Genomic DNA, 22857 nt, shown 5'->3' on the forward strand with positions numbered 1-22857 from the left:
CAGCATTCCTCTTAGGAAAAAATTCTACTTCCGGAAGCGAGGCAAGCTCGTGCAGAACCAATCAAAAAAATGCATTAACAGTCACGTGACATGTAAAACTGGGTCGGAGGGAAGGCAGAGTTGTTGTGGACGAGGATTACCCAAGTCAATTGAACGAAGTGATCGAAAAATTGCTAATAATAATTGTTCTTGGTAATCGGTTGTTTCTGAAGAAATGTATTAAAACGTGTCGGTCACTGTATCCCTACTAGCTGGCTCGTGTTTGTATGACGTGCGACAAGCGATCAACAAAGACCCCGTAAGTATCGACATTGACTGGGATTGTTCATTTATTTTCAAACTGTTTGACGGGACGCGGCTACACAGAGTTTTTACACAGGATTCATTTTGTAACTTACCGATTCAGTTGAATTATAATTTTGAGTTGTGATACATGAAATTCAATACATGAAATTCAATAAAATTGTAATTCACAATGCAAATCTAACCGTAGAGGACCAGTAAAATTAAAAAACAACAACTGCTGAGTGTCTATTTGTACCCGGAAGTGGTCGCTTGCTATTCAGTACAAAGTCCCTCAACACCTGTGCAATGTGCCCGGCATAAGCTCATTTGACATACGCTTGTGGAATGACTGCACCGGTCTTCTCACTAATACTAAAAATACAGTCCCAGTACTGCATATAGATAAATGTATACTATCGCAGATTTATAAGTGGTTGGATTAGTCAAAAAAACATCCTCTCTAAATCGGGTATTGAATCTTTTTAAATGGTTGACCATTTTTTTCAATATAGCGGTATATTTATTTGCACATGACAGATACATTTTAAAGAATTCACTGAATTCTAAATACATATACTAATAGTAATTGACTGTTATACTCGTAACTCGTTCCATTTAGTTCATAAAGTTGGCTCATTATCTGTTTCAAAAGGAAAGTTTGCTCACCATTTGCAACAAGGATTTCTTATCTGATTTGCTGAACAAAAATTTGCTCATTATTTAGCCACTGCCATAAGATAAGGGTATGCAACTTAAGATATATATGTACAATATATAATGTGATGAAAAGCTTGCATTAATTAATTTAATTCTAAATAATGAAAATGCAGATTGAACCAATTTATTAATATACAGAATAGAAATTGTGGTGACGTGTTGGTGTAGAGTGGGATTACATAACTTGATATTGTGCTACCATTTTGGAGATTTTCTAATTAAATATTGAAATGCCATACCATATTTACACTATGCAAACCCTTTGTCAATGTGTATTTTATCGTCAGAACTGTATTGTGAAAATAAGAACAACATGAGTTGTGTTCACGTTACACGAAGTACGGGCTAAGATTTAAGCTGATTTAGGCTTATCTAGCATATTTGCATTTCGGCTAGACCCAATTGCGTCCACGCACAGAGAGGACCAGTCGTTAGCACGGGCTAAGGGCTGCCATTCGTTGGTGAACTTTGGTAAGCCGCTATTTACGAACGAAAAATGGATGACACGCGCGAGGTTCTATTTCTGCTGCTGGCATGTTTCGTTCTAATTTTGAAGCGACGTGCACAGGAACGCGAGAGAAGACGGACCACTTATTTGGATGCACATAAACAGTATACAACGGGTGTAACAGAATACAGCGTTTTATTAATGCATGTCGTAGACAGCGAACCAAATTTATTTTGTCTACGATTGGAGCTGCTGTACGCTCTACTACAGTGAGTAATGACTGGTGGAATAGTGTCGTTATGCGAACATGGGACAATTTTCACACCCAAAGGTCGCCGCAGAGGGTGCTTAGCCCTGGGCTAAGCGTTCGCGCATACTTCGTTAGCCCGTGCTAAGGTCTAGACCGCGTCTTAAATTCGGATCAGATTTAACCCGTACTTAGCATTCCTTAGCCCGTGCTAAGCGTTCACGCACGTTTTCTTAGCACGGGCTAAGGAATTTGACCTCTTAGCCCGTGCTAAGGAGCTGTGCGTGAACGCAACTATGTTCTATGACAACACTAATACCCGCTACCCCAAAAATGCTATTATTTAATTTGGTTCAACTTTGTAGTAATAAGCGTACTTGATTTGTTTATTATACTTTATTGTACAGTAAAAAGAAGAATCAAGATGAATGGTTTCAGTACGGAAGATGATAGTCGTGGAGGACATGATCAAATCTGCTGTTTAGTTGATGATGGAGAGAGATGTTCACGACCAGCTGGTAATGCAAGCTATAGCAAAAGAATTGCAAAGACAGTACAGCAAAGAAAATTAAAACTTAACATAGATCACAGTGTAAGGTTTTATAATGTCTTGCATTTTTGTGAATTTTGTTCCACAAGCCTAATAGATTGGAATACCTAACGAACTACCGGTAATTTCTATTGAAACATCTTCAACTTCATGACTTGAAATGATCATAGCTATCAATATACTTTGGCTGCCAAGATTTCATTAGAAGCGAAAAAACCTGTTTTTGATCTTCAGATTCTGTTTCATTCTCTTCTGTCATTGTGTTCACGTTCTTTGTCATCTAATCCATGGTATTTATAGTATAAGTATCGACAAGAGAAAATAGAACACTGTGTGGTTCTCATTTGATCGTAAATACATACTGCAAAATTATGTACTGGGATTTTTGGTGAGAAAAAAAAAATGTTTTTTGAACAGTTAACTACTTTTTTAAACTGTGAAGGTAGAAAGAAGGGTCCTAGTTCCGGTAACTCAATGTCATGAAAAGAGTTCCAACTTTGTGAATATCAGTATGATATTGTTAAAAATATACCAAAGAACTTTGACACAAGTTGTCTTGAGCCCTGCTTGATTAATTATTAATATTCTAATCTGTTTAGGTCCGGCATATCTACATCTGTGACTTCCATAAAGGTGTTATACAGAGTGTAAGGAGTCGTAAAAAAAGAAAGGAAGGCAGCGAAGAGGACAATGCTGTAGTTGGTGTTGGTGGTGGTGGTGCATCCCCGGAGTACGAGTATGATCTGCCAGAGGTAATATCTCATTGTGTTAGATACTAACCTCTAGAGGGGGGGGGGGGGGTGATACCATGGTTATGGTTGTATCTTGTACATTGTACTTCAAATCGTGGGTCACATGACCAAGAGTGGTATAAATGATATTAGCTTTTGCATGATTTCTGAAAGTGATATATGACAGACTAATAGATCTGCTATAGTGACATGCCCTGGTATTAGTGTCATGTTTCCCTTACATCAGTTTGTCACTAGCACTTCATATCAATACTGTTTAATTCAACAATTCTATCTTGAACACCCTGTCCTAATGTAGATGTAGAATAGCTGTAATAGAGCAAATAAAACTATATTGTCTTAGTTTATGCTAATGAGTTCTTTTCATTTTCATACTTTCCAGGTTGACTTGTTTCAACTACAGATGAACACTTTAAGAAGGTACAAAAGACATTATAAACTACAGACAAAACCTGGACTAAATAAAGTGTCTCTTGCTGAGGTGAGTTTCAATATAAACATAGATATTTAGACATCCACACTTCATTACTTTGTGTGAACACTTGAAATAGTGACACAGTATTTAGCCTGCCATGGCTGTGTGATTCAGTAATTATCAGTGAGATATACACTGTGTGATACTGTAATCTGAGGTGTGAGATATACACTGTGAGATACTTTAATCTGAGGTGTGAGATATACACTGTGAGATACTGTAATCTGAGGTGTGAGATATACACTGTGTGATTCAGTAATTATCAGTGAGATATACACTGTGAGATACTGTAATCTGAGGTGTGAGATATACACTGTGTGATACTGTAATCTGAGGTGTGAGATATACACTGTGTGATACTGTAATCTGAGGTGTGAGATATACACTGTGTGATACTGTAATCTGAGGTGTGAGATATACACTGTGAGATACTGTAATCTGAGGTGTGAGACGGCTATCTTTCATTATTGCATTACTGATTACAAAACTATGCTACCGGTACTTTGTCAAACATTTGTAAATTGTCATTAGATTTTTTCAGTTACAAAACATTAATTTTTCAAGCTGCCTTTTGTTCGATAAACTGGTCACCCATTGTGCATATTAATGGTTATGCTGGAAAAAAAACCCCATATATATATATATTAATAAATAAACTAATTAAGAATTTATTCCAATCTTTTTGTTTCCAGACTATTTCAAGACACTTCAAGACGTTACCTGTGCAGGAGAAAGAGACTCTGACTTATTTTATTTACATGGTGAAGAACAACAAAAGCCGATTTGATCAGAGATTGGACAGCAGTATAAATTAAAGCTGAATAGATGTCCAGGTGTCTGGTTTTGTAGGCCAAATATGATAACAGAGTATACCAAATTTGACAAATGTGTTGGCATATTTGATTTTTTGGAACATTTGTGAAATGCATATAATAGTTTATGTGTAATAAATGTTCATAGGAGTACCAATCAATGATGTCCAATCACAAGTTCATGTTCAGATAAACACATGACACTCTGATACTTGTTAAATACATTTTTTTTTCTGTGAAATTCAGTTAAATATCAGAGATATCAAGAATTCAACTTGTGTATACTGAAAAAAAATCATTTTTAAATATTGAAATTGTTGGTATTTTATTTCTACTCATTTCTGCCAACCGGCCTGTACATCTGGAACTTTTTTTCCCCTTGCCAAATTCTTTTGTTTAAACAAGTGAAATTACATTTGTCTCCGTGAGGGCACAATATGCCCCTTTAGGTTGGGTAAATTTTAAGATCATAAGTCTATTTGCTATAAGAAAATGGTTTTTAATAAATGTTCGTTAGCCTGCTACGTATATAATAGTCTTTTTTTATTTCCTTCACTGCACCAGTAAATTTCTGCCTCGTTATTGATGCTATATGAATTGCATTACTAATTACGTTAGTTTTAATTAATGTTTTGAGCTCCCTTCGTTACACACTCTGGTGGTGTGCTAATATTCCAATTTTGTCTGTTTGTGTATGTGGCATGGGGAGGGGGGGGGTGGTGATTTTGCCAAGTAAACGCTCTATAGCTCTTCAGAATGCCAGGAAACCAGCGAATAAATTACGAGAGTTAAATATCACCGCTCCTCCCAATATTATAGTCTATTGTGTTTCCACCAACTTATCCTGTGGTTATAGTTTAGCTCGGATCTTGACCTTGGTCCATACTCCAAGTGTTTAGTGTTTCTCCCCTTTTTTTGAATAACAGATTTTTCTTTTATTATACTAGTATACAATGAATGTACTATAACCAATAAAACAATTCAAAACATTGAAACAATGCTCGATTATTTTAAAGCGACTTTCAACACTTAGCATGCAGATGACTGTCATACATTGTACAGAGCCCAATAACTTCAAAGCATCAAAAACCATCTACAAATGTGATACCTCACCTGAAACTTTCTACTTGCAAACAACGATTACAGATTAGTGGAGCAAATTTTTACCTGTGTTTTGCAAAGTTTATTCAAGTTGATTCTTGTTGGTGGCAACATTGATTATATAATCGTCACAATTGACTGAATTTTAATTACATACTCCAAATAGTGTATATGCTCAATAGACACAACTGGGTAATAATTCTAAAAATGTGTTCATGCTTGTTTTTTTTGAACCCCGATTACCCAAAGAGTTCATTATGTTCTGTGTACCATAATGTAAAAGAAAACAGATTTCAGTTGGGCAAGTTTTACCCCTTGTGTGTGAGGCCTATTTCTAAACAAGAACAACCATGGTATACAGTGTATTTTTATCACGGTTTGCATAATTAAAAACACGCTCCCAAACAAAAAGAACGACGTATTTGGCCAATTGAAATGCTGGAATAATTAAAAGTTATATTTGTAATGCATTGGTATTTTTGATTTTACTGTGTCTGCATATCTCTGGAAATAGGTTGCTTCAGTGATAGTGATTGTGAGTGGCAATGAGTGAATACAAAACATGGTCTGAGAATTTGAAAGGGTAATTCCGGGGAATAGAAGGCCTAATATTGTCTAGAAAGTTGGTTGTTTTTTAGTAAAACAATGGTTTATTCATTGTTACATTACTTTATTATGGCGAGTCATTGCGTTAATCAAAACTATACCTTGAATCTGGGAATTTCTAGGTGGACAGACATACAAAACGTATATTGTATTCATTGTCGTACATATTGTACTTAATTGACGCTAGAAGGACCTGAACAGGGTAGTAACAAGAGGGATTTACGAAAACTGTATTCTCGTCAAGCCAAAGGTGTCACCAATGGAGGGCCACATGCTTATTACGTGCGGGGCCTGATTGAATTATCAGCTAATAGACTGACAATGCAGCTGTGTTGCAAGCAATGTAGCCTCCAAATATGATAACGTTATACTCCCCCGAAGAAACGTGCGTGTATGTATGTCTGTTCCATCCTTAGAACAGTTTACGAAATTTCATTGAAACTTGGCAATTCTGTATGGTATGGAGGCCACTGATTAGGAGAGTGTGACAAGCTCACCCCGAGGCAAGCAGTCCTGGGGCAGCCTTGACGCAGTGTTGACGCGGTCTTGAGAGAGTTCCGACGTGGCGCTGAGATGAGAGGTTGAAACGATTCGATTCTCTGTGTGTCTTTGTTCGATAGAAAGGTGGAGAATTCCCCGAACTTGGTACCTCTGACGCGAAGGTTTAATAAACACTCAAATTAATCTTTCACACTTTTAAAATTGCCAGCACGTAATAAATGTCCATGTTCACCCTGAATTGTCAGATAATCTCACAATATGACATAAAATCGTCCCGACAACTTGTATTTCTATTTGAATTAGACATAATTATTCTTCACACAAGATGGGTGTTTCACGTCTTTGTTTGTCGGCACACTCACCAGTGTTAACGAAACAAAACCACTACTATCTGACACCAAAATCAAACAATTAAAACATTGCCCAACTTTTTTAAGTACTCCAAATGGCCGACTTCATTCAGTGTAAATAGGTTATGAAATGCTAAATATAAACCATTAAAGTTTTGTCCAGCAAATTTAAAGCGTTGTTTCTTCGAATTGGAAGTTTTGTACTGCGAATTAAAAGTTTTGTCCTTCGAGTTTTGAGTTATGTCCTGTGAATTTAATGTTCGGTCGCAAGAAATCAGGTAAGTTGTCCTGACACTAAGGGCCACCATAGCATTGAAAACAAAGAACCTAATGAACTAATCCACCTTCCCTAGGATTCATTAATCTATCTCTTTTTTATGTAGTTAGCCATTTTTTCAAAACCGTTTAGATATCGGAAAATAGTGTTTGGTATTGATAACAGGTTGTTGGTGTATTTGAATTCAGTTTCTGTTCTGTTTGTATAATTGAAACAACATTCAAAATAAACTGACACCAATGGAGAAATGGACAGTTGTGTCATTATATATAAAGAGGGGAGGCAAGGGGGGTAGCTGGTACGGTTTTACGGGAAATAAAAAGGGCGTTTTACAATTTACAAGGAAAAAGACGTTTTTACAGTTTACTGTGTTAAAAAAGGGAACATTGAATGGTCCGAAGAGCTCCCCGGCTCAAATTCTCCGCCATTGCTGCGCCGTGTGTAGAGATGCACGCGCATATTACCCTCGTATTGCTCTTCATTCGGTTAGAGGGCCTTTTACGTCTTGACATTCAATTTTATAGTGAATTTTGTAATCTAGTCGTTTTACAGTTTCTAAAATGTAATTTTCTTGGATTATTCTTTACGATTTTTTATTTGGATGTAAATTCTTGTATGTACCGAGAAAAATGACACATTTTTACAGTGTACGAAAAAAATATTTGATCGATTACGTTGTACGTCTAGCCTGTGATTACAGAATTACGGAATTTATTTTTTCAATTTACGTAGTACGAACAAAAAAATATTGCAATTACGTTGAACAAAAATAACCCTTGCCCCCTCTCTATAAACATATGGCAGCGATAAATACTTTAGCGTTATATTCTTAATGAAATGGCATTGATATCTGAATGTTCAGCAATGTTTGTCTTTCTTATTACTGTTCTGACACATTTCGAATATTTCACATGCACAATGGTGACTTGAATGAGTTTTGAGTAAAATCCTAGATAAATGTAGCTAGTTATTAAATACAAAAAAAACATGGAATACAGTCACAATTAATTGCACACGAGTGTGCAATTTTGGTAAGTCTTATTGTCAGATACATTGTCAACAAAGTGAAGAAGAAATAAGAAATCTTATCAAGTTCAGAAGGTATAGCAAATCTGTGTAAGTTCTGCATGAACAGATAAATAATTAACGTATTGACTTCTTTCAGCCATTTTTCCTTTTTCTTTGTGTTCAATTTGTGATTACCAATAAGGGAATAGACCAATGACAGATGTCAGGTGTCAAGTGAGTGACTTCTTTATTGACAACCTATCTCTATGCGTGTTCAATGACGTATTGTTTTTATCTCACTTTCCTGCTGTTGTCGTGCTCGACTTAGTATTATTAATTAGAGAATGTGTTAAATTGGGGATATCAAGGTGCTAAGTGTGCGTACTTCCTTATTAATGTATTGAACTGTGTGTTTAATTACGTATCGGATTGCCGTCATCAATTCGTTTGTCCGTGTTTGATTGCGTATACTTGATATATTAATGTACTGAACTGCGTATTCATGAACGTATTTTCTTTCAGTCATATTTCCATTATTGTCGCGTTTGACTTGGTATTATTAATCACGATGCGTGTTCAATGACGTATTGTTTTCTAGCCAGTATTTCTTTCCACTTTTCCCTTATTGTTCAGATGCTTATAACAGTATGTTGTAATCTGAGATTTTTAGGTAGTAAAACAAATTAATGTAGTTTGTGTTTTTCAAAACACATTTTCAGATGCCGTATCACATGTCTAATTAGTTTAGGATGGTTAGTATTGATAAGGATAGTAAACTTGTTGATATTGTTTTTAGACTGGAAAAAAGGATTTCCTTAGTAAATTCAGCGTACATAATATCCATCTCATCAGTATAATAGCTACAGTCTTTAATAAAATGAACTTCGTCTTCAATACTGTCACTCCTACACTTATCACAAATCCTGTTTTTTATGGAATTGTAGGTCTTGTATGTCTGCCTAATTTAATATCTTGTCCATTATTTAACAGTTGTAGGTATTTAGCTGGACTAATATCACTTTAAGTAGATTGTAAGATTTGAGTTTGGAATCTGGTCTCTTGATATTATTAATCCACATGTTAGTATAATGGTTTTTAGTTTTCTGGTAGAGTACATTACTAGAAACAGTCAGGAGATCAATATTATGCAGGTCAATTTTGTTAATGTCTTCCAACCATGATCTTTTATAGCAGTTGTTTTCAAGTTCTTTAACTGCATGGAAGTTAAAATTAATTGAACCATTGTTTTTAATGTTTTGGTAGTACATGACAGCTTGAATTTGAATCTTTGAAATTAAAGGTAGCCTGCCAGTTTCAAGCCTATTGTACTACTTTTGTTATTAATATTCAAAATGTGCCTGTGAAATTTTTCAGTAACAGTGGTGTCCCACTTTTCTATATATATATCCCATAACTCAGATGCATATAGTAAAATAGGTAGTTGTAATTTCAAAAAGTTTGGTCTTAAGTTTAAAATTGTTGGAATTGTTATCATAAATAATAGCCATCAGTCGTTCTGCTTTTCTAGCCTTATCTGAGAGTCTCTCCATAGTTTTGTTTAGGGAGCCATTGCTGCTTAATGTCACACCTAAGTATGTGAATGCTATGGTATGGTTTAGTGTCATGTCACCATAAGTAAAAAATGGATCACCTTTTTCACCATAGTATGTAAAGTTAGAATATGACCCATGGTCCTGTGTTTTTTTCCTAAAACCTGCTTGATTCTTGTGGATAATGTTGTTGTCTTCAAGATGTTTGTTATTTCTTCCATTAAGTATCATAGCGAAGACCTTACCAAGTACACTGCTGGTTGAAATTCCCCTATAGTTTCCTGAATTTAGTGGGTCATCTTTCTTGTGAATTGGAGTAATAGTGTTTTATCCATTCCACATATGCAATATCTGGTAGTTGGTTAACATTCATTTTCGTGTAATTTTTAATCACTTTCCAGGTATTCGTCCTGGAATTCAACTTGTCAATATTCTCATGAAAGATTTTCCTTTGTTGTTTCTGCAAGTTCTTGACATATTTTTTAAAAGTTTTTTTCTTTGAAAGGTAGATATGTCTCATTGCTGCGTCTTGTGGATTTTGCTGAATGATTTTAGCTATTGCTTGTAACTCTTTCTTTACACTGGCTATCAGTATAAATATAAGCTTTTTTTTCTTTACATTGGTGGATACAATATCACACAGATAATAATCTGATGTTGGTACATGATTGTCATCATCATCTTCAATAATGTCTTGTAGATCAGCAGTCCGAGCATTAAAATCACCTTGTAGCATTATATGACCTTGTTGTTTGTAGAAGTTGATTTCGTCCTGTAGTAAACTGTATGGATCAACATTGATATTTTCATAGTATGATGAGTTAGAAGGTGGAATGTAAGATTGAAATATTCCTTATTTAATCTGCACCACAATGTGAAGTCACTAGACTGTTGTACAGTAATACCAGGCTTAATAGATTGTTTTATTTAGATGCTGACACCACCTGAATTACACCATGCTCGAATTTGCTTTTTCCTAAACTTTTGGAAAACAAAGTAGCCCTCATGGGTTGGTTTTAAATTATCAGATTCAGCATCTAGCCAGGTTTCAATGTGGTAGTCCTTGGTAGTTGTTTGTATATTAAGTCTTGAGTAGAATGATGTACATAGTTGTAACGAAGTCCTTGTGCATTCAGGTAACCTATTCTCAATAGCTGATATGGAATACTTTTATTAGTTGTAACTTTCATAATTCAAGTTTGGCTGCAGTAATTGTAGTTTTGTTTCAATTTGTTTGACTCTGGAAATAATATCTTCTTTAGATGTTGTGACATGACCACTGTCATATCTTTTCTGGAATTTATGTGGGTTGCAATCTCCAGTTGAGAATTGTTGGCTGTATATTTTCATAGGTGTCTTGACTGCATCTGAATAGCTGGTGTTAGTGCTGTTGGTAGAACTAGTGGTATACGATAGCTGGTATGGTGTCCTTAATGTACGGGCTTCTAGGTGGAAGTGCTTCATCATTGTTGATTTGATATTATTGATGAAGAGGGTTGTGCTTTCTGTTTTACTAACATGTATACCATCTTGAGATGAGACTCATTGATGTTTGACATGTCAACTGCAATGTTGCTGGTTTTATTACAGAGAGCTTGGATAGTTTTGTTAACTGCTCTGTGAGATTCTTGTTCACTGTCATCCCAGATTTTCCGTATTGTGATGTCCCACAGATATAATTTGATGTTTGGTATCCTCTGTGACAGTTGTAAGATGAACACCATATCTCTGTAGTTATCCATACTTTCTTTATCTGTTCTCCCATTATCTACATCATTTCCGCCAACATTAATGGTTATACTCTTTAAAGATGATTGGAATTCATTTTCAACGACAGCTTGCTTTATTGTGTTAATATATGCTTTTCAATAAGTTAGCACCATTTGATTTTTTGTCTGTCTGTTTTTACTGATGTTAGATGTTTGTGAATCACTCATGATGAGATATTCAACTCTGCCAGGGATGTTACGCAAATAACAAATAACTGAGTTTGCTTGTTGTGATTCCTAGGGTTATAGTGTCTTATTTGATGTTGAAGGTTTCGGGGTTAATAATTTACAATATTATTAGGTATTTGAGTGGGCGGCCTCGTCGTAGACATGTATACATTCAAGCAGGGGAGTCGTCACCCGTGCATGCGCCAGATGGCCATAGCGTGTCACTGTTTACAAACAAGCGCCTACTCATGAGCCTTTGCGTTTTTAGCATGTGTTGTTATGTCGCTTAAGACTCAATTACCGTGCGTGCGCAGGTGACGCTTTCAATATCCGGATTAAATTTCTGAGCTTGACAATGTGTTATACAATAGGAAAGTAGTATAATTGCTGACATTACCATCTATAATCTGTTCAAGACAGTTCAATTTCGGCAGTGTGCTCTTACTATTGGAATTGGTCTTATTAGTGTTCACCATAAGATGGTTACATCTAACCTTCCTTTATTTTTTTATTTTCATATGGCATTTACTATTTTTTTATCACATAAATAATGGATGACATTTACGACAAAACAGAGATAAACAAGAAATTACTAACTAAAGGGAAAAAGAAAAACAAATTAAACAAAAACACAAGGTCATTCGGGGTTATTACACACATTCATCATAAATTTGAAAAAGCTTAACTACAAATGGTTAATTATAGTAATGAAATCACCAGGCGTGCTTGTGATTTACATAACAAAAGATGTTTACAAATCTGAACGGACAATTGGAACCTACCAGGTGTGCTTGTGATTTACATAACAAAGGATGTTCACAACTCTGGAAGGTCAATTGGAACATACCAGAAGTGCTTATGATTTATATAACAAAGGATGTTTATTATCTACTGAGTTGCCTACGTGAGACAGCTGCTGGTGTGCCTAAATCTAGGCCATTAATGTCTATAAATTGGCTAGACTGAGGACAGTTGTGGTCCATCATTTCAACTGAGTACCCTGTGTGTTGCTGCTGCAATACTGTGAGACTTGTATGAACTGCTCTGCGATCTCCTGCTATCAGCGATGCCCTCCAGAATAACAGCATTCCTCTGCAAGCAATACGCATGTGTCTCTTCGTTGTTGTGTTGCATAAAAAGTCACAACTCGCCCGTTTTGCTTGTTTCATGGACGCAACAAAAGCGTTTGACAGGGTAAACCATTGGAAGTTATTCAAAAAAATACTTGATAGTGGAATGCCTGTATTCATTGTGCGTTGTCTATTGCATTGGTGTCGATGTCAAACTTTTTGTATCCGATGGGCTTCAGAAATTTCTGCGTCCTTTAGAGTGACCAATGGAGTTTGACAAGGAAGCATTCTTTCGCCGACGTTATTTTCAATTTATATTAATGATATCAGTACTAGGCTGCAACAAGCGGGTGTTGGATGTCATTTAGCTGGTAAAATAATGAATCATATTTTTTATGCTGATGATATTTTGTTAGTTTCACCTTCTGTCAAATCATTGAAAAAGCTTGTTGAGATCTGCGAGTGTTATGGTGAGGAGTTTGACATTCTTTTCCACACTACTAAGACAGAATGCATGTAATTTTTTTCAAAAACGTGGGGACAGACAAGGGTCCCAAGCGTGTACTTGTATGGTAAACCTCTGGTTTTCGTCTCAGTGAAAAAGTACCTAGGCTACATGGTGTCATCAGATGGCAAGGATGAAGCTGATATGAAGCGACAATCGTGGTGTATTTATGCTAGAAAGGAGGGGATGTTTGCATTGATTTTCGCAACCCCAATCGCATTACAGTGTTCGATGCAGAACCAATGCCATCACCTGAAGACCAGCCTCTTCAAAGTGTATCTTTGGTTTTACAAATTTAGAGTTTATTGGTCACCAGGTAAGTGACGATACATTGAAAGTATTACTAGATAAAATAGAGGTCACGCAGCGTGCAACAATAAAGCAAGTAAGGTAATTTTTAGCCATGACTGGTTACTATCGCAAATTTGTATCAAATGTTTCTACAATAGCAGCTTCTCTCAGTGATTTGACCAGAAAAAGGCAGCGTAGAAAGGTAGTATGGGTAGATTCCCAAGAACATGCCTTTGATACATGCCTTGTATTGATGAAGCAACCAATTTTAAGGTTGTAAATAAATTATCGTGAATTAATTCAAACGCAGAGAATTAAACGTTCTTGCAATTGACAGTCGTGAGGTCGGACTCTAATCATAGTTTGCCTTCGCATTCAAATAAATATGCTGTACGCAAACAGTGAACAATAAAATGAAATAAATATAAACTCCATGATTTTCTAGAATGGGAAAAAGTGCTTTTCCACATCCACATTTTGTAAACCTCTGATAGGCCATTGAAGATTTACGTGCAAGTTCCTTTGTACATCCGTAATACAATACGAACAATTAACCACTGTGATGGGTTTCATCTGATCATCATCTTGTTTTGGGGGAATATATCATGAAATCTGTGAAATGACACCCACATTTGGTGGTAGTATTACATTAATAATTGCATTCACTAACAACACAAGTTCTTTAAAAGGTCAAATTGAATCGGATATTGTGTTTATAGACATTTCAATTATGATATTTTAGAACACGGACAATACATTGTGCTATGTATTGTGTTACAATTTATTGTTTTCATCATTTGTTTGAGAGTCATTGGCAATTGAGGGAATGCAGATACACTACACAGGATGAAACAATATTATGATGTACCTCATGTTTTTATAAATAACGTTCGACAAATTAGACGTCACTTCTAATTAAAAATTAAATTCATTATTTGCGACAAAAAACCAACAAGAGTAAAGCTGGAATGCAATAACATTACTGGGTAGTGTTTTGAAACTCTGTTAAAATTTTCTGCATTTCAGGGCATTATAATGAAATAAAGAACTTCGTGCTGCTATTGGTAACAGGGTTCAGACGGGGGGATGTGCGCATTAACGAGCGATACGTCTTCGCGGCCTTTTTATTAAGGCGATCGTCCCCATCTGAACACCGTTATCACGTACTTATGAGTTCTTTATTTGAAACAAACAAACACACATTCTGACTACACGAAATTAGTGATTAATAACAACAAGGACGTTTGGTTGTTTATTCATCATATGCTGAGTTCTTTAACATCTCACGTGACCACTTGTTGACCAATAATGAGACAGAACATGGAAATGGTGTACTATTGATTACTATTAAATGTAAGTTTGTTGTATTGATAGTTCATGTATTAGGAATACCGATAGTCTCATTGGTATCACAGTATACTTGATATACTTGATGACTGGTTGTGACTGTGGTGAGCCACAAACAACTATTTGTTAAGTTTAAGCAAAAGGAACACTTACCGAGATATTTATGGATGCCATAGGCATCTTGATATCGAGCTACAGCGGACTTGAACGCATGTAATCCTTACTCTTGCGGCAGTGAATGCCGCTACAACCATTGAATGTGATTTTCACTGTGATTTGGGATCTGTTACTTGCTAACTCGACCCTAGTGCATACATTGACTGTATTGAATGAATATATCCAGTGTGCAGAGTGACTGAATATGTTTATTTCACTAGTCTGAGTAGCCATGCGACTTATTGACAAAATTTAGGTGACCCGGTGTTAATACACGAAGTATGGTAATGTATGTGTTTGATAAAAATTGATTTTGAATAAACTATTGAATATACGCATTTCCAGATATCTATTTCAAAGATGCTTTGTTTTTGAAGGCGCCTCTGTAAATTTTGGTTGGAAATCAAAAGACTGAACAGTGGCGCTACTAGTTTTGAACTCAATCACTTCGCGAAATGCATTTACTTATTTAGTCATTGAAATCATACTTGTACCATGCATATATAAATTCATTCCTAATTGAATTTAAGGGGGTTGCTCATTAGAAACGTTTTGGTACGGGTTATTTATGCAGGCATTTTTTTGAAAACGAAAAAACAATAACAAAAAGTAATTCTACACACATTTAACATAAAGCAACAAAACAAGTACAGCAACATCATTAAGAAAGCAACAGCAATCTGGTTCCTAACTGGAACAGGCTGCATCATCTGGGAAACGCTTTCTTTTCTAAAACAACTTCATGGCTGGGAAGAAATGAAAGTGTGAAAGGGTGCAAGGTCAAGAGAGTAAGGGGGATGAGGGAGGATTTCATAGCCACACGCCCGTGTTTCTTATCTGGCAACATGCGAGTTGTGGACCAGAGCGTTGTTCTGCAGGAGGAGGATACCTTTGCTTATCTTGCCCCGCCTCTTAATTTTGATAGCTTCTGTTAATTTCATCAAAAGTGAAGAGTAATAGGCTCCTGTAATTGTGACTACCCTTTGCCAGGAAATCTGTCATCATTACTCCGTCCTGGTCTAAGAAGACTGTGAGCATGGCCTTGCCAGCAGAGGGCTGGACCCTTGCCTCTTTGGTGGTGTTGAGTCCAAGTGCTTCCACTGCATTGATTGGGATTTGGTCTCTGGGTCATAGTGATGGACCCAAGTTTTATCCTGCGTAATCAGTCTTTTGAAAAACTCATCTTCTTGGCACATCTCCAAATTCATCCTCGAGCACTCAACACGTTCTTGCTTCTGGAAAGGTGTGAGCAACCTGGGAATCCATCTGGCAGACACCTTATGCATATGCAAATGGTCACGAATGATAGTTTCCACAGACCATGTACTAATCTTTACCACTTGGGCTATTTGGCGAACCGTAATGCGTCGATCTTCCAAAATGGCTGCCTCAAATTGACGGACAGATGCCTCATCAATGGCAGAAGAGGGATGACCAGGTCTGGGAGCTGTTTCCACAGACTTCCGGCCATGCTTGAATTCACGATGCCAGCATGATGGGGCATCATCACCATAAGTTTCTTTCATTTCATCAAAAGTCTCCTTTGGTGTGCGTCCTTTCACATACAAAAAACGGTTCACTGCGTGACACTCAACTGGCTCAATTTCACACCTGACTCAGTTCAAACACATGTAAATCAGAAACCACAATTAGTTCAGAGCTGTTTTTCGCAACATAACCAATAGAGATGTAAATCATTACACAGGCAAAATTTCATCTAGATCAGACAACTGGAAGTGGGTCAGAGTCATTACTTATTAAACGCCCATCGTATCTAATGGCAAACCCTAAAAAAGTTAGTAACAATTGTTCCTGTACACAACTTGTCTAAATTAATCAGAGATCGCCACCTCCTGGAAATACACATTTTTTTACATGTTATACAGAAAGCTGTTTGTTCATCATCAGCTCAAACAGAGCAAACTCGTACCACATGCAATTTATAGACAAACATTTATGTCATACTCAGCTGGAGTACACGTGATAATAAAATAAATGCGATCAATATTTACCGATATTTACTATGGGGACAGCAATCTTGAATACGGCTTGAAACTAAATAAAGAGACAAGTTAGGAGACAGTTTTTTCAGAATTATTCAAATCGGGGGGGGGGGGTATTACACTTTCAGAGCCAATTGATTCGTCTGGGCAACTTAAGGCCAATAGCTAACAAAACTCGTCTGAATTCGTCGTTTTCATGTGGAAAATTCCTTGCATACGAACAGCTAATTACATGAAGAACATAGAACACTTTCCCGGGGTATTTGAAACCAAAATTGTGTTCGCTGATTGTAGTAATATTAATACGTAAAATTACTCTGTACTTGTATTGTCATGGTTACTAGAAGAACTGTTAGGAAACTCTATTTTTAGATATGCTAATAATTATCAATTGACTTCACTTTGATGCGTGTCCAACATAGTCCCCTCTTAGTTCAATGCACTTTGTCCATCAATGTTCCAGTTTTTCTATTCCCCGCTGGAAGAAGGTTTCATCTTGATCCCTTAGATAGGCCTCAACAGCTTGGATGACGTCATCATCAGTCTCAAAACGATGACCACGCAAGTGGAACTTCAGTTTAGGAAACAGGTAGAAGTCCAATGGTGCCAGGTCAGGTGAGTAGGAAGGGTGAGGTAAGGGTTCAAAGCCACCTGTGCTGTGTGGACAGGTGCATTGTCCTGGAGAAACAGCACTCCAGCTCGAAGCTTTCCTCTTCTTTTCTCTTTGATTGCTGCTCTTAACTGTTCTGAAGCAATTAGTCAATCATGATGACTCCCAGAACACAGAGGCCATCACCTTGCCGACTGATGCCACTCGCTTGAACTTCTTGGGCGGCCGTGAACCCTTGTGTGTCCATTGTTTATTTTTCTCTTTTAATTCTGGATCAAAGTGGTAAACCCATGTCTCATCTTGGGTCACAAATCTCTTGAGGCAGTTGCCAGGATTTGACTGGAAACTGGCCAAAAGCGTCCTTAAAACTTCCAACCTGTTCAACTTCTGATGTTGAGTCAACATTCGGGGCACCCACCTTGCAGACAGCTTGCTCATCCCCAAGATGTTCAACAAAACATTTTGAACTGCGCCATAACTGATGCCTGATATGTCAGATAGTGACACGTCTGTCATTCATTACTATGCAATGGATAGCCTCAACCTGATTGTCCGTGGTGGCAGATTTTGGGCGTCCAGACCTTGGGTCATCTTTCGTGGTCTCCTTGCCTCACTTAAAGTTAACAACCCACTTCTTCACAGTGGAATAAGAAGGGGAGTCCTGACCAAGTGTCGTGACCATGTCTTTGCGGATATCTTTGGAAATCATCCCCTTTTTATTGAGATACTTGATCACAGCACGAGCTTCTGTCTGGTCCATTTTCGTCTCACCTGCTGTTTTTAAATGGGCACCACATGCTAATTAATGCATACCCAAATTTGCATTTCTATAGGTAGTTCTTAAGACATTATTGTATAAAGTTATACCCCAGAATAGGAGTTCCTCCTCTTGTTTCATGGTGAGGCCGAGAACTTATTCGAGGTTTTGTTGTTGAAATGAATAATACCGATAGTTTTTGTTGTTGATAGATTTGCCGTTTGTCAACCGAAATTGACCACGGCATTTTTTACTACAAAAACTGTTAATGTTCTAAAGTATTCGTTACTACGTCAAGGTTTGGGTATTTTAATGTGGAACTGCGATTATCATAACTAACGCTTATTGTGTTAAGGTTAGCGAACTCAGCCATTTTGTCTGCGTTTTTCATAATAGTTCGGGAAAATATATTTTAGTACAACGCATTGCTAAATCAGTAAATATAGTTTACATTGTTATAATTTCAGTAAATTAAATACTAAGTTGTTGTAGACAAATTTTCATCGTTTCAAATGTATCTCGGAACGTTTTAAAAGTTTATTTTGTGCATTGAATTAGAATCTGCGATTCATTTATGTGAGAACTATGATAGTTTAAAAAAATGTTTTATTTTCTTGAATTTTGTAGATATATTTCTTTCGAATAGCAATGTTGGTCATCTTGTTTTTTCCCCGATCGCTGCCATTGGCAGTGTAAGTGACACAGGAAGTTGTATTGTTTCATAGTACAGTTTAAATCTGAATATATTTTTTGCTTTCAGTGTTTATATTCATACCAAGTCCTGACAATGCTGTATAAATTGGGAAAACATTACAGAAAAACCCAATCGCTTGATCGTCTCCGAACGAATATGTAATTTTATGCAAATTGTGATCGCCGCAACGTCGGCAGTATGCTTATTCTATTTGTTTTAAATGTTTACTGAGACACGCATTCTAACAAAAGAACCGAGAAAGTTTCCTAATCATTTTGTCTAGTAACCGTGGTATTATATGATGTATCATACACACGAAAAGACATTTTTCCGTCCGCAAATGTTTACCGTCAAGGTTGGCATGTGCATTTCTTTTTACGTTAGGAATTGTTTCTGCAAATACCAAATTCGATAAACTACATGATTTCTTGTACAGACATCAGTTTACATCAGTGTAGACATCAATTTTAGGAATGATTTTTTATGTATAACCCCCAAAATTAATTTTTATGAAAAGTTATTATTCTCACAAATATTTATGGTTGGCAAGTGGATTCTGTTGCCATAGAAGCAGCAATTTTGGAGATGAGTTCCCTGACTCAAAAAGGTATGAATGGATCCTCTTAAAATTATTAGAAAGAATTTCACACACGGATCAATCAATTATATTATAGTTGAAATGTATCCAGTTGCCACGGAAACGGTACTTTCGGAAATCATTTTTATATACAATAGATATGTAACTTCAGATAAACATTGTATAACTTATAGGTGTATTTGATTCTTCTGTAATTGCATAAATATATTCATAAATTGGTCAACTGAGAGTCGCATTCCTGGTGGTTCAAATATTTTTCCCCAAACACTAATATAGTCAAAAAAAGCTATGATAGACTCTTAGGCCAGACTTTTATTATCCCTTGTTTCGCGAACCCGCCGAATGAACAGGAGCCGAAAACTGAAATAAAAATAAAATTTTACTTCAGCGTAATTTCTCAAGCCCGCCGACTTGTAAGTCAAAAAAATTGTCTGGCCTTACATAACCAATTGAAAACTGCATTCATTTCCGCGGGTTGTTCCGCTTCGAAATATTCACGCTCTTGTTCATGCAAATATCTATACTTAACATTTAACATACATAATCTTTAAAATATTCTAATTAATGTTGTAACAATATATAAACTACTACATGATATAAACACGTTACGATCCAAATATACCGCAAAAAACCAAGCCAGTAAGTGTAGCGATAGGTAGATTCCTGTGACTAATATCTTACTTCGATTCTACTTTGATCACGTATATTGTTATTGCGTGTTCCCAACACTGATGGCGCTGTGTCGCCTAAACTAGTGCAAACTAATGCCACATACCAGTGGCGGCGCAACGGGGGGTCAGATAGAACCGTCGCCCCTCGAAAAAAAAATTTCGGGCGTCCCCTCTCTAAAATCAAGCTGAAAACCTTCGTGTCAGCAAAATTTCCTCCCTCAAAATGCAGGAAATAGCGTTTCAGAGGGTCTATATTTCAATTTTTGAAGGGGGTATGGTCGCGCTTTCAGCGTAAGGTCGGTGAGCAGATTTCGCCCCCCTCCTATACACAATTTCGTGCCAACGCCTCTGCATACTGAGCAGAAGTGTTCGCGTCATAATTACCGCAATTAACTTGCGTAAATTCTTGTTTTATAAAACAGCTTTATTAGTAATACACCAGACACACTACGAAATTTTGCACTCATGGGGACGAGATCTGCTTACTATCCCTCTCGCCTAAGCCGCGACCTTTCTAGGGGGTCCAGGGGCATGCTCCACGGAAATTTATTTTAACTCTAGACCCTCTGGAACGCCATTTCCTGCGTTTTGAGGGGCAAATTTTGCTGACACAAAGGGGTTCAGCTTGATTTGGGGGGGGGGGCGACACCGGTGCCGCCGTCACTGTTATTGTACCGATTCGATTACAAGTTCTGCTGAGTTTGCCAGCGCTCTTCGGTTCCATTCATCCCTATCATTATGCAGGTATTTGTTTGCGTGACAAGCTCGAATTATTAGAAAAATGTCACATCATTATATTTTACAAGTGTGTCAGTGCTATCAGTGCATTAATATGATTGGACGATACTAAATATTAATTTATGCAAGCCATGGTTAAGCCGAGCATAATGCAATGTTATTCATTGGATATGGTTTCGATTCAACCCCTAGAATATGACTAGCAAATACCGATCAACTCTTTCGAAAATTGGTTTAATGCAGTGTTAAGCTAGAAAAACGAATTGACCGAAAACGAGTAAGCAGGATCAGTACAATAGGCTACCGTTTGCACTAGTTCACTCGAGGAAACAACACAGCCATCAACAAATTTGCCGTGTATGTGCGATGTAGTGGTGCGTACGTTTCTGTTCTGCAACTGATACTGAAAAGAAATTCAATTTAAAACGAACGTAATTTCAGCTACGGCATGTTAGAATCCACGTTGCCACTAGATGTATCTAAAAAAGTAACATACCAATTCCATCTCCCATTGTATTTTAGTACAGACGCGTACGCGCCGTTGCAGTTTGATTTTGAACGGATTCGTTGTTTTCATCTATATATACTACGGGGAAATGCAGATATAATATAATTATACCGCCTCGTCTAAGTCGGATATAGCCCACGGTATTTCACAATTCACTACACATATACCCTCCTCAAAGACCGTGTATGTATATGTCACGAATAGCGCGGGCGCGGGTTATTGGAATATCGAATGTTCTCAAATGTCATGACTAAATCTCGCAGAGATATTTTTTTTCCAATTAGAAAAAAAAACAAAAAAAAAACGGTTATTGGGAATATAACAATTATGGGTTTGTATATAGCAACTATATAATTGTTTTTGTGTCGCTAAAATGTTGCGTTATGCACCCGTACATACTTGCAAATGTACACCAACTAATTGATCCGGATTTCAACATTAATGCAACAACAAACAAAGAGAAAATTTGACCCATTATCAAGAAAGAATTCAATCTAAAGATCTGACGTCAATTGAAATTTCGTTGTTCTTTCCGCTTGCCATATCCTAATAACACAGTATCTAAACGACTTTCTTACTTAAGCGAACACTATACAAAATAAATGTATTGATTGTGAAGTAAACATTTAATTTGTAATTTAATATAGGATTTGTAAAACCAACAAGATGGTTTTAGAATGGTCCTTGACGCCAAAGCTATTATAGGAATCCCATGCCACACCCTCGAGACACTACCTACGTCAATGACTTTAATTCCACCTTCATGTGAATACTCGTCTATATTATTCAAGGGCAAATATAATTTTAACTACCTCTAAAAAAATTAAAAATTAAATGACGTATTATTTTACGGAAGTAATGTCAATGTGGTTTTCATTGTTCCCCAACTTTTCGCTATAACAAAGGAATCGAGCCGGCCGACTACTGGACCAAGCCAGTAATTATAGACGTCACAAGTGTACAATACAAGTTTTTTCATGTGCCGCCAAAAAATTCAATGACCACATTGACAGAATAGGATAAGTCAACTCACTTAGCACTGGTAAATCAATATTAGTTTCTTCCACTGTATCACTGTATTTTGACACTGAATAAATCGACTTACAGGTGATGGGGAACTGTATTACTAAAATGTCCAAGAAGTTACCAAGTATGAAATTGAAAACCTTTCTGTATTTTATTAGGTAATTTGCACAGAAATATACATGACCATCAATGGCACAGTATGGCTAGGCTAGATATAGGGTACCGTATCCACTCAACCATACCTAAACAGATGGTTAGCCGAGCTTG

At 36.7% G+C, this 22857-nt stretch overlaps 1 protein-coding gene across 1 annotated transcript; it reads left to right on the forward strand.

Moving 5' to 3' along the window:
- Window positions 1-57: 57 nt before the first annotated feature.
- On the forward strand, window positions 58-4819 carry LOC100366711 (histone deacetylase complex subunit SAP30L-like). The gene is made up of 5 exons (XM_002736135.4): window positions 58-298; window positions 2105-2289; window positions 2847-2999; window positions 3382-3480; window positions 4167-4819. The coding sequence occupies exons 2-5, from the start codon at window positions 2122-2124 to the stop codon at window positions 4287-4289; spliced, it is 543 nt and encodes a 180-aa protein (XP_002736181.1). The 5' UTR covers window positions 58-298; window positions 2105-2121; the 3' UTR covers window positions 4290-4819.
- The last annotated feature ends 18038 nt before the right edge of the window (window positions 4820-22857 follow it).

Source organism: Saccoglossus kowalevskii, chromosome 4 (assembly GCF_978046115.1).
Source record: "Saccoglossus kowalevskii chromosome 4, keSacKowa6.1, whole genome shotgun sequence".
NCBI lineage: Eukaryota > Metazoa > Hemichordata > Enteropneusta > Harrimaniidae > Saccoglossus > Saccoglossus kowalevskii.

What these genes read in the sequence shown, in the direction of transcription:
- LOC100366711 (XM_002736135.4), top strand. Translation starts at nt 2,122, where the DNA reads ATGAATGGTTTCAGTACGGAAGATGATAGTCGTGGAGGACATGATCAA. An exon ending in ACGAGTATGATCTGCCAGAG is followed by an intron (nt 3,000 to 3,381) that starts GTAATATCTCAT and finishes CATACTTTCCAG; the next exon opens with GTTGACTTGTTTCAACTACA. An exon ending in ATAAAGTGTCTCTTGCTGAG is followed by an intron (nt 3,481 to 4,166) that starts GTGAGTTTCAAT and finishes TTTTGTTTCCAG; the next exon opens with ACTATTTCAAGACACTTCAA.